General features: G+C 40.8%; 1 protein-coding gene across 1 annotated transcript in view; it reads left to right on the top strand.

Moving 5' to 3' along the window:
* Window positions 1-58: 58 nt before the first annotated feature.
* Window positions 59-13,022, top strand: part of LOC115011025 (MICOS complex subunit mic25a-like) — a 48,438-nt gene continuing 35,474 nt past the window's right edge. Inside the window, exons 1-4 of the mRNA XM_029435953.1 lie at window positions 59-376; window positions 2,301-2,394; window positions 3,252-3,366; window positions 5,156-5,300. Of these exons, the coding sequence (XP_029291813.1) occupies window positions 293-376; window positions 2,301-2,394; window positions 3,252-3,366; window positions 5,156-5,300 (438 nt within the window). The 5' untranslated portion in view covers window positions 59-292. The remainder of the gene's footprint in view (window positions 377-2,300; window positions 2,395-3,251; window positions 3,367-5,155; window positions 5,301-13,022) is intronic.

Consider the following 13,022-nt stretch of genomic DNA (forward strand, 5'->3'; position numbering starts at 1 on the left):
GGTAAATATCAGTGATTCAACAGTTTTTATTTGACCCCAACACGCATGTAAAACTCATGCAGATAAATTGGGTTAAGACAATGTCATGTCACGTGCTCGAGTTCAGTAATACATACAGTATTAAAAGTAAACCATGCTTAACCATGTTTAACCTACATCTGTGAGAGGGGGATGGTTTAAAAGGAATCTGGCAACCTAAATCTAATCTGTCACACATTTTGTCATTGGGCAGAACAATATCAATTCATGTTAGTAACATTATTCTACGCAAGGTCACTTAACACCAGAAGGCATGGGCTCAGTAGAAAGTACGACCAGAAAAGTGTCTTTCGGTGTGGATGATGAGGACAGAGTCAGGATTCTTCGTGGTGTCAAGGTAACGCTAATTTAGCTAGCGTTTGATAAACCATGCTAACATTACTTTAATGTTACGGCTAGCGCTAACTAGCTGTTAGCTTTCGCCACACAGCAAATTCAATTACTGGTTTATTCTGAGTTGAACTAACGTTAGGTCTACAGCATTTAAAGCGACTGCTGACACAAGGATGTAAAGGGATGCAGGGGCTGTGGCAGGTTGATGAACGACCTGAAACGACACTTTTTCTTTACGCCAAACTTCAGTCGTAATAAACTGGAGTTACAAGTTTACCCTGCTTATTTGCTAAATTAATTATCTGGTTGATGACAAAGGTCACGAATAAACATTCAGGGTCTTCTGGTAAATTCGGCATATAAATTATTCCCCCAGCAGTTCTAAATTATTAGAAATCGCACATGTTTTACAATTCACTAGCTACTTTCTAGCGTTTGCTACCAACGTTGAAGATGGAAACTAAGAGTCGAACGAATAGTTAACCCTCGCTGGTATTTTGTTGGAAGATTTAAATTGCACAGTGGATGAATTGCTAAATAAAGGAGTGATTAAAATATTGATGTAGCAATGAGGATATTGCCCATAACTAAGGTGGCTTTAAATGAGTACATTTCGAATGAGGTTTGGCGTGCAGTTCTCTGCCTCTTGACACTGCTGCCTTCCAGGACTATTGTAAATGTCGGATTTTTGTGAAGCGCTAAGTAATGCAGTAAGAAATAAGACAACGATACATGTAGCACTATTAAACTACTATGTTCAAACATGTTTGAATGCAGTTAATAGTGATAGAAGAGCACAGTTTATCATATTGGGACAGGGACTTCGATTGGCACCTTTATGCAGTTATGTAATAACATGAGAATGATTCCACTGCATTTTCATTAGCAGAGAAATTTGCAATTTTGTTTCCAGATGGAGGTTTGTTTAAATTATGAAGTGCAACTTTACATAAGCAGATGTATATACTTTTTTTTGGGCTGACCTCTTGTGGTTGAGGTTCTCACCTTGATGTAGTGATGTAGAAGTGTACTCCCTGCACCCTGACCTTCACAGCCTGTTAAGCCTGGTTACAGTTAGCGCACTCTACTGACCCCACCTAACAGTAATGCTGTTGTCACACAGGTGCAACAGGCCAGAAACTGTCAACTGGAGGAGGTCGGTTAAGTAGTGCTTTTCAGCTTGGTGTTATCTTTAATTAAGGACTGCTTTCGAAATTACATATTAAATCCACATGTATGTGCACACACAAACAATGCTTAAATACTGTACATGTTGTGTGTATTAAGCCATACCAAATTCATTATTTCTAAGATCTATTAGAATTTGTTGGATGTAATTTCCAAATTTCCCATAGGAAGTGAAGGCACCATCAGACCTAGTTTTACTCAAATGCAAGCTTGTGAAGTTTAACAGCCACTGGAATAAACAAGATAAACCTATTCAATTCAAGCAAGTTATGAGTTTATAGTTCTCGTACGTCCATGCATTATAATGATTGTGAATGTTTTTGTAAAGATGTCTGTAAAACACGGAAACAACAAGCTTGTAACGATAGATAATCCTATTTACCAGCTCAGCCTGTACATTCAAATCTTGTGAGTCATAGAAACAGTGAGTCAGTGGCTGCTGCCTACTGTGGTTTTTGATGTTTAACCATTTCACAGTACAGCTTCTGGCACATTTTGAAGGTTTATGTGTTTTGCCAAACTTCCCATAGATGATAAATTGAATGTTTGATTAAAGATGACACCACGTAATGTGCATGGTATGCTTTATGCTCCAGTAAAGTGTTATTGTGTTTGTAGAAACTTGCAGAAAGGCTTCTCATTGTTTAAGCGAAGAACAGAGGGGCAATCCTATGTTGTTGATTCTGTCTCTAGCCTAGCCATTTTTGCCTTTTTTTAATTGACTCTTTATCCCTCCCTAGCTATCAGAAGATGTTCTCCAGAGGATGAGAGGAGTAGCCAACATCGCTCCAGAACGCACATCCTCATCAACCTCAAGCCCTCAGAAAGACACAGGTATCATGCACCCTACAGTGTTGCCTAAATTTTTTTACGGCAAAAGTTGCTGGCTGACTTGGTGAATGTGCTGTTTACACATTGTAGATGGCACACAGGTTGTTCTTGTCCTTCTGTAACTGTTTTCATGTTCTCTGATTATAAGATAAGGAGCTTATTTTGTGATACCAGTGACTTTAGGTCTTCATCATTAACTTGACACATGACTAGTGTTAGTATGCAATTCTCAACGTTTTTCCTTGTAAAATTACAACTTTATTCTCTTGATATAACAATTTTATTTCTTGAAATATGACTTTATTCTCATTAAATTCCGACTTTATTATGTAATCTTGCTGAAACACATGAGCTATTAAAGTCTAGGGGTTTATAATTAAAATACATTTATTTAATAGGATGAATTAATGCATTAGCTGATGCATTCATTTAGTATAGGTGCTACTTGCACATTTAAAGACATGTTACACAAAAGAGGATGGAAGAATAAATCATGCCTTCATCGTGTTCACTCAGCTGGGATAACATAAATATTTGAAAGCAGTACAGGATGCATGAGAGCCTTACTGCATTAGATTCTATTTGAATATTTTCAATTGTGACCTGTCGCCTGAATGTCGTGTTGTCTTTGAGATTTTGCACATCAATTGATGCAGAAAAAAATTCACCAGAATGCAGGAAATTAAGTGTTTAGCTCAAATCTTCCCGGAGGAGGACCCCCTAACCCCCTCATGTGTCCTCACCAATGGTGAAACAAAACATATGCCCTTGTTAAATTGTAATCCTTTAGGTCACCAAGCTGCGACAGTTGATAATCGTTTGTCCACTGCAAGTTATTTATCCACTCCGTCTTTGTCCAGGTGCTCCTCGCAGCGCCAGCTCAAGCCCTCAACCCCAGCAGAGCCCACAGCACCGGGCCCAACCCGGCACCCAGTCCAGCAAACCAGCTTCCTACGCCAAGGAAGAACAGAAAAGGTGGGTTCAAGAGCATGTGGGGTTTTTATGTATGTATGTGTTTGTATGTTGTGTGCATCTTTTTTATTTTGAAGAATATCCACATCAGAACCTGTGTGTATTTATAGTGACTAAGGGGCCGTACACACGCCTGATAAAACACAAGGTGCGTCAGTCAGCTGCTGGGGTCCTGCTCTTGGGCCGGCTTTTAAGGACGCTGACGCAGGTTGCGCCTGACATTGTTAAGCAACCATGAAAAGCTAACCGTATCATCTGATCTTCTTCCAGGCGTTGTTTTTTTAGGTGCGTCTTAAAATATTGTCCGTGGGAACAGTGGTCTCCCTAGGAAACGCTGTTTATGTCTCTGCTCTGCTCTGTGGTGTGTATTGTGTGTGCCGGACACCGGCACTCGAAACACGAAAGCAGAGGATATGAATGATTGTGTGACATTTTAGCAGCTGTGCTCATAAAATGATTACATTGTAAGCTCTGGGTAATGATAGCCCTGCACTGAAATGGATGAACTTTTCCTCCATATTTACCGTAGACTGATAATTACGGAAGAAAGGAAAGATATCTGCCAGCTGTGATTGGTTGTTCCTCGTCACATGACATGCGCTGCTATATTCCAAAAGTTAAACGGCTTTTAACTCTGGTTGCACCCTGAAAAATAGGCGCTTGGGAACACTTGCATGCCGCAACTGTGTTGCTCTTGCGTTTGAACACGCCCTCTGCGTGTCTGCATTGAACAATGGATTTGAGGGTGTAAATAACCCAGTGTTTGTACAGCCCCTAACAACAGTGCCTCTTTTCTGCTGTAAAATCATTAAAAACTACCTGGTTTGTTTACCTCGCTCAAAAAAGACTGTAAGAAAGAACTGGTGTTACTAAGCTGCACATTTTTTAAGAAAAGTAAACTCGATTGCAGCAGGGTCAGATGCTCCAGTGTAGCATTGTGACCATTTCAGAGATCTGAGTTGGCTCATACGTTCTCTAACAACATCTATATACAGACATGGTGGATCTTCCTCTGAAATTCAATGGCCAGCAGGGATGCCAGAGATTTATTAAGCTAACAACATTGTAAATTCAATTTGTACCCGCTCCATACAATCAGAATATCCACAAGCTGCTTATTCCGTACTCCCTTTGTATGTATACATGGCACACTTTTTGGTGGGCTGTGGGACTGAGTGCAATATAAATGCATGCATGTACACACTGACCCGTTTTTTAGCTGACTTTGGATTCCAAGGAAATTTGAATTTACTAGCATCATGTGAGGAAGAACGAGTGTTGACTAAGGAACCAAAGTGTAAGTTATATTTTGAGTCAGTTGTTTTGGGTCAGATGGCCCTCAATATATAAAAAAAGGGGAAACACAGATTGGTGGTTGGCTGATTTAACTGGGGAACTGTACAAAAGTTTTGCGTATATTATAAATCAGACATTCCTCCTTTCAGTAAGGTCAAGGTCAGACCGAAATGAAAACTGACAACAAATGTTACATTTGAAACTGCACCACTGCTGGAGGTCAAACGGAACGCTAACAGATGCAAGCCATCTTAAAATGCCTTTTCTTCTCAATCACTTTCAGTATTCTTATTACTGTAGAATTTATATTGTCTTTCAAGAGAACTAAGATTTATTTGGTATATGCTGCCCCCTTGTGGAAATACATGTGTAAAGTAAGTTGGACTATAATCAAAGGATTTGGAAAGCAGAAAGTGATGATCGTATGCAACAAAGGAAAGCATGATTATGTATTTGTGTGTGTGTCTGTGTGCGTGTGTGCGTGTATGTCTTTCAGGTATGAACGGCAGCAGACAGCACTGAAGGAGGAATTGGCCAAAGTGGCACAAAGAGAGAGGGATGCAGCAAGGGAGGAGATGACCAAAGCCATGACCAAGGAAAGACAACAGAAACGCCTGAAAACTGAGAACACCAAACAACTGGTACACGCACACGCACACACACACGCACACACGCACAGAAGTCTGCCTCTTTAAGACCGACCTTATGAGATTACATTACTTTTAGAGGACAACTTTGTTATTAAACCACACAAGATTTGCCTTTGGTCCAAATCAGGGTTGACTTAACTTCGCTCTGTTTGATGTCATAGTCGCGTTTTATCCTGCCATATTTCATTGATATGAAATAGAGAAGGGTTATTCAACTAAAATGCGAAGAGGTCCAGTTAGAGAAAATGTCGGATGAGGTCCGTGCGAGGGGGGGTGCTGTCCGAGTTCTGTGCCGTCTGGGTCCGGACTCGGACCGCAGGCAGTATACAGTGCCTGTTCATACGTTTGTTTTTTGTGTTTGAATGTGGCGACCTTTAGATGGTGACGTGCTCCTGTAGAAGCTGTAAAATGGTTGCTCACAGGTCAAAGGTTAATAATAATAATTTAAAGCATAAACACTTTAAAGTCCATAAATATTAATACCAAACAAGAAAACAAACCGTGTGTGTATGTCAGAGTAGCACGGGGCACAATCAGCACGTGCACACTCCCAGTCCCCTACTGCGGGTCAGAGAATATGCTAATGAGTTAAAAGCTCTGTCAAATTCATTATTAATGAAGGCTCTGTCTGCAATGCATGGAGATTCAATCCGGAATACATGACTTTTTAAAACTGGCTAGCTTACAGCGAGTCCTCCAAACAGGTGAACATGAACTGCAATACATAGGGAAGACACATTACACACACACATTACACACACACATTACACACACACATTACACACACACATTACCAGTTTCTACATTTATATGAGAGAATATGCAACACACTTAAGAAATATAACAATGCATACAAGAAAACGCATGTTGCAGCATATACCATTGATATGGTACACTTGACTCCGGCTTCATATTCGCTCTTTGTGTGAAATTAATTATATATTAAATATATTACAATCCCTAACTGCGCTAGAATGACTTTGACTCTCCTGCTGTATCTGCCGCTGCCTAAAGAACTCAGGCCGAGGTGGGCCACAATGGTAATTTAGATAATCACCTCTGGGTTGTTCCATACCGTCTCACCAAGACTGCCAGGTCATGTCATGGCAAACACTTCACATATTATAATATATGTATGTTATAATATTAACTCTTTCCCACAAAAAAGTTTCAAGGAATTTAAAAATAATCCTTCTTGGGAAAATATACAGTCAAAGTATATTTATGTGTTTATCAACAAGTTCTTATGCAGGACAAAATAACTTCTAGATGTGATGGAACTATATTAATACTACACACAATCAAATCAGATTCTTCATTCGGGTAAAACTCTTTTTTTCTTTATTCATTTGATTTAGTTAAAACATTCTGCAACAACATTTGACATAAATACATGTTCAGTACACATTTCAAGTCAATCCAGTAAACACATGAGGCTTAGAATAAAAAGCTTTTATTTGGAGTAGAGTTATAGTATTTTGTGGGTTCATGAACATGAACTGGGAAGTGAGTTGGTATGGCATGACCCCTGTTCCGGTTTTGTAGATTACAGCCAGCATCCCTAAATAAATGTTGTCATTTATAGTTCAGACAAGCAGAAACATTCTGAGCCATGTTTGTCACTTCGATATGTCTTTAATTAAAAACTGTGGATAATCTGAAAAACCCTCTTCCCACCGTCACTGGTGAGCTGTAGGCGGAGCTGTTGCAGTCTGTGTGTAATGCAGTTTGAGTTTTGGTGAGCAGTCACTCTCGTACCTTTGAACACTTAAGGTTTTACCTGCACTTCAGTGATGAAGCTGTGTAAAAGCGGATTCAGTTGAGTGTCGCTCAGTTGCGGGAGATACGTTTGTTTTGAGTCGAGTCATGATTCAGGCTGCTGAGGTTTCTCTGGTTTAATCACATGTTGGCGCTGACACAAATTAGGCCTTGGGATTGCATTTGTATTTTCCATGGTGATACTCCTCCTCCTCCTCCTCCTCCTCCTCCTCCTCCTTTCACCTATTACATCCCTTGTCTCTTTCTATCTCCCCCTCTCCTTACCTTTTTCCCTCTCCCTCTTTCCCCCGCTCTCTTTCTGTCCACTCCCCCCCCACCTCCCTCTGTCTTTGTCTCTTTTCTATCCCTGCCCATTACTCTCTCCTTCCTGCCCTGGAGACAGTATTATCAGTGCAGCACAAGCGCTAAATTGCACCCCGAGAGTTTCCTGGAGCTGGAGATAGGAGTGGTGCGGGGTTAGAGGTATAGTCGTGGGGAAGGGGAGAGCTCGCTTTACACACCAGCCGGCGCCTGTTTCACGTGACTCTTCCATCTGCCTCCCTCCCGCGTTGAGACACGCTGTAGTGCCCGTCTTATCTGCACTCGCACACACTCCCAGCACTAACAGAAAGCCGCTGGAGGGATGTCGTGAACAGAATGACCGCTCGATCAGCCCGCACCTCCTGATGCTGAGGGCTGCTTGTAATTACTGTTGCTTGTGCTACATACACACACGTAAAGTGTCGGCAGATTTGCTCAAACGAGAACCCCCCCCCCCCCCCCCCCCCCTGTTGGGGAACCGGAGGGCATGATCATCCCCAGATATTTGTCCTATTAATCCCCTGCAAATAAAACAGCTGCTTTACTCTCTAAACTGTTGAGAATGTGATGTTTTACGGCTCAGTGACACGAACACAACCAGGGTTTTGGCCGGTGTATGCATTACATCCAACGGAGACCCACTTTTTAATTGGAGGCGGCCCCTATAAATCAGCGAGAAGAGTTTGAGAAGTTTAAGACTGGATCTGTTAACCCCCCACATTACCAGATAATCTGGTACCAACCATGGTCCCAGACCAGCTTTCTGAATTGGGGATAAATAGGCTCAAAACTCTTGTAGTCTGAGCCCGGCTTTAGTGTTCTTTAGTTAGGAAGTCGCTTAAAGCAGTGCCTTGCAAAAAAAAGGTCCATAAAAAGACCAAAGTGTGTTTAGGAGTGAGTGTTGGGCTCTCATCTCAACAACACGTAGCCTATTTATATTCTCTATCCCTGACTCATAGTTATTAACCAGACAATACAATCTGTGTTTCAATGTTCACTGTATTTAGTTGTAAGTACTATAACCATAAGACAAAGAAGGAACAGGTGGTTTTGCAACATCTAGCCCTGATTCATTGTTAACACATTGAAACTGTCAGTTTTAATGTAAATGTGGCCAGATAACCTCAGCCAATCAGTAAGCACTGTTTACCAAACGGAGTCCTGTGATTGCTGTGACATGTAACCTGTTTCCCCCCTGAAACGCCTAAACACGCCTCCCGGCTGTAGAGGAATGTAATTATTGCCGCTCTTCGACCCTGCCTGGTGTGTTTCCATCAACACCTATACGTACCTGTACCTGCCAGCATGGTAAAGTTAGTGGGCTTCCATTGTTCCTAAAGCTACATTTAGCAGGTGGCCCATGTTCATTTCACATCCTGTGAGGGTAAAGTTTAATGCGCTAACAGTTATGCAATATTGCCTGGAGAGAAAGGATGTGGAAGACTGAACTTATGAGAAGGGAGAGCTGACAGCTGATTAAACATTTACTAAGTAATTGGGAGCAAGAAGGATGTGAGGATGAAAAAGAAGTGACTGAACATTTTGTGAATGTTGAAAAATGAAGAGGAGCCGAGAATGAATGAGAAGACGACACGCATTTCCTGTGGAATTGAGCTGAAGAGGAGGGAATGAACCGGAGGGGGAACAAGAAGTCTTCACAAGTGATTTCCTGGAGGATCGTGAGGAGCTGGAAGAGCAGAACCACAATGGGAGGATGAAAAGTGTTATTATTAGTATTACTAATGTTGCGTCAAAGAGATTTAAAGGGTGTTACAAGATGAGTAACAATGCGCACAATTAAGAGAAGTTAGAAAAGGAGCAGAGGAAAGGTGAGGGGGTGTTGACAGACAAGATCAATTATGACGGATGCGGAGGAAGGGAATGAAGAAATGATACGAGGAGGAGAGAAACAGGATAACAGATGTCACAGCATTCACCTGGAAATAAGAACAAACGGATGAGAGTGAGCAACAGATGGTGTTTGACAGATAAGTAAATATTCCCTGATGAATTACTGTAAGGCTGAAAGAACATACCTAAGACGACTTGTGTCCTGCAAAATTCAGGACTAACTAGTGCTGAACAATATGGCAAAATAATCTTAATTTGAATTTTGTTTAGACCAATATTGCAATTGCGATTCAGTATGCAATTTTCTTTTGGAAAGTTCCTTCCCTTTTGTCTTATTGTTCACTATACACAGACAACAAATCCTTCTAGTGTTGGATACATCCAACAAATCCTCTTCTGTGCAGGCCAGGCCTACGTGTTCTGATGAAATGACATGAGTTGATGGATTGATATGAATAACTTATATATATATATATATATAATATAATATATATAATATAATATAATCACCATGACTTAATTTAAGTGCAATCTGAATAAAAAGAACAACAGGCCTGCTGTCAACAATAATATTAGAAAAATAAATGTGATTATTCCTGATCTGCAGTCAGTTACAGGAACAAATCGCAAACAACTAAAAACTCGCTTTCAACATGTCGTTAACCCTTCCTACTTCACAGTCTAATGGTAACTGCAGTAACAAAGGGGTGAGGGTTAGAAAGAAAGAGGGTGAGGTTAAGGGGGAGTTGCAGGATGCTGTATGTGTGAGTTTATCCTCGAGTGTGGAACAGGGGTGTGAGGAGACGGGAGAGAAGGTGCTACAGGTGACTAAGTGCTTCCTGTCCTGTGTGCGTGGGCACAACACTGAGTCACAATTCAGAAAGAGCCAGGCAATGATGTGCGGCATCTGCTGCTTACTTGCATCCTTCTTTTCTCCACATTTCATTTCCTCCTGTCTTTTGTCCTCTTCTCAGTGAACAGCCTGATCCCGCCATTCCCCTCTCTCTCTTTCTTCATCCAAGGCCCTCACCCACTGCGCTGCGCTCTGTGAATACTCTTTGTTAATAGCAAATCTTCCGCAGATTAATTTCAGAATGAGAAAGGGGAACGGGAGAATAGAAAGAAAGGAAGCAAGTCGAACTAAAGGGCTAAAAGGGATTTTCTCTTTTTATAATGTGTTAATGGCCTTTTGGTGCCTGTTGAAAGCAAAAAAAAGAAAGGTTATAAGCCACATTAGCATACTGCAAATTTCTCTCTCTTGCAGAACAATTAGGAAGCCTATTTTATTAGCTGCCCTTTAACTTCCTCTGATGGAGTTTCAGCTAATACAAAATGCCACCCAGCAGTGGATCAGTTGCATCTTATAATGCGACAAGGAGGAGTGGAGTCTAGATGTACACAAAGCATTTCACACATTATTCTAATAGTATAAATGTGTGTTTGCAGATTAATGAAACATATTTAGGGCCTCAGAGATCAGAACTAAAGGGCCAGTCAAACAATGTAACAAATCGTTTTTATTAAAACAACATTGCTTTTTAGGTTAATATGACAAACTTGCTAACAAACCAAAACAGTAAAGTTGTGGGCCAGACGGCTGAACAATAAAATGGAAGACCCTAAAAGGCTCCTTAAAGTCCAGATTAAATAAAACATGGCTTTTAAACTTCTACATGTAGATCACATCCCTGCTCTTATTGCACCTATTTAACAATATAGCCAAAACATTTCTTTGTGTTGTTACATCAGAATCCAATCATCTTTTCGTCCTGTGAAACTAAATATAACGTGTGTTTACGTCAGCTACTACCAATCACTTTCAACCAACACTACCATGACATCATCCATCAATCAAACTGAAACTTTTAGCGTCAAAGGGAGGTGTGTGTGTGTGTGTGGGGTGTGGGTGGGTGGGTGGGGGGATGTGTAGCCACAGTCTACACTTCTAATCCCGACCACTTTTTAGCTGTCCAATCAAATGCGAAGGATTTGATTTAAATCCCTCTTATACCGACACACAGCTCAAATATTCTGTTTCACTGGGGAATGTGTCGCAGCACAGAAGCTAAAGAAGCTCCCACGACTCTAAAGCCGAGGTGAGCTGCAGATTCAGGTGAACATTTTAGGTTCATCATGACAAGCAACCCTTCACATCATCATTTGATAGATTATTATTCTGAACATATCAATTGTAAATGTAATCATCTTGAGGTGTAGTATTCAGCCCGTGAACACAACTGTTTCGTGCCTTCGATGCTGACTGTGAAACCATTGGTTCATTTGTTCCGTTTAAATGATCTGGGGGCGAATCGTGAATTTCTCCTCTGCCAATACTACTTTCTAAATGTTGAACCTCCACAAGACTCGTAATCTAACAGACCTACAAACTAGTCGTCACAAAAACCACAGCAGGATTATAATGTCAGAGGTGATGCAACACTTGCTTTCAGACTGTATAGAGCAAAGGCAATGACAAACGTTCAGTTCAGTAAAGACTGTTATTAGTTACTTTGTCGAGTTTTACTCAATGGCAGCTGTTGAAGACTAACCAGTTCCTCCAAGTGACACTAGATGGCAACAAAAGCCTTCCATGTATCACTGATCTCACATAAAGGTGCAAGCGTCTCTCGCTCGCTTCATTTCTCTCTTAAACTGTCTGTTGCTTTGTCTCTGTGCCCATCATGCACTATACTAAGTTACATTTCAAGTGTGCAATGCTCTTATTGGAAAGCCAGTCACAAGTGTTATTACAAAGATTCCCCGTGTTCATTTAATTGACCTAATCTATCCTTCCACAATGACCTTTTACCTCTCAAATAGTTTTGCATTGCCTTAGAATTGGCTCCAGAGTGGAGCGGTGACGGGGAACATTTCATTGTGATGTTTACATGACTTCTCTCTTTGAGGAAGTTGTCACATGCCTGGAGCTGTTGACCTTCTGTCTCACCTGCCTTTTAGAGGGATTGTAAGAATATAAATCGATATGTATTGTTCCACGGGAGGTTATTAGTTTCATTACAGTTAATTTGAGCTAACATAGTGACTACCTGTGTGTCTGCGTGTGTCTTTGCTGGTTTAATAACACTCGTTCTGTCAGTGTGGAATGTGCAGTAGATTTAATTTTAGCCTAACTTTCTCTTGTTTAATATTTCAAACAGCAGTGTTTTATTTACACGTATTCAAACTTTATCATTCTCTTGTGTTGCTATGCTTACTTAGTCAAGTTTGCGGTTCCAATCAACCACATACGGTGACAGACGCAACCTGAGCAGCACGTTAGCGGAGTGTCTGTTCATGACTTGGATACATATATTCCAATGTTTAGTTTGATTTAAAGGGCTACTCCATCGATTCATTATTGTTTTTCTATAAAGTTGGGGACCTCACAGGGGAAACAAAGAAATGAGTTGAAATGGAAGCAGCAGAGGTCAAGATATCCCTCGTTCGGGTCAAACTCCAACAACACTGCAATAGAATCTTCCATAACCCCCACGTCTGCTTGTAATGCAGACTTTTTTGTTAAAGAGATCTCAATCCCAAGTCAAGATAACCCTGATGACATCGCTATGACATCATCAGGGTTGTTTCATTATAATCTTTCATCATGAGTGTTATAGCCGTGGAGATGCACTTTTGGTTTGCTATAACTTCTGTGGGCTTAAACATCTGCACAGAGGTGTCCCCATGATGGATCTTGCATGGTTAAAGCTCTTTAAGAATATACATTAAATAAAAGGTTCAGCATTAGTTGTATTATTTAGACACATTTTCACTTCTTCACAT

Source organism: Cottoperca gobio, chromosome 7 (assembly GCF_900634415.1).
Source record: "Cottoperca gobio chromosome 7, fCotGob3.1, whole genome shotgun sequence".
In the NCBI taxonomy this organism is placed as follows: Eukaryota; Metazoa; Chordata; class Actinopteri; order Perciformes; family Bovichtidae; genus Cottoperca; species Cottoperca gobio.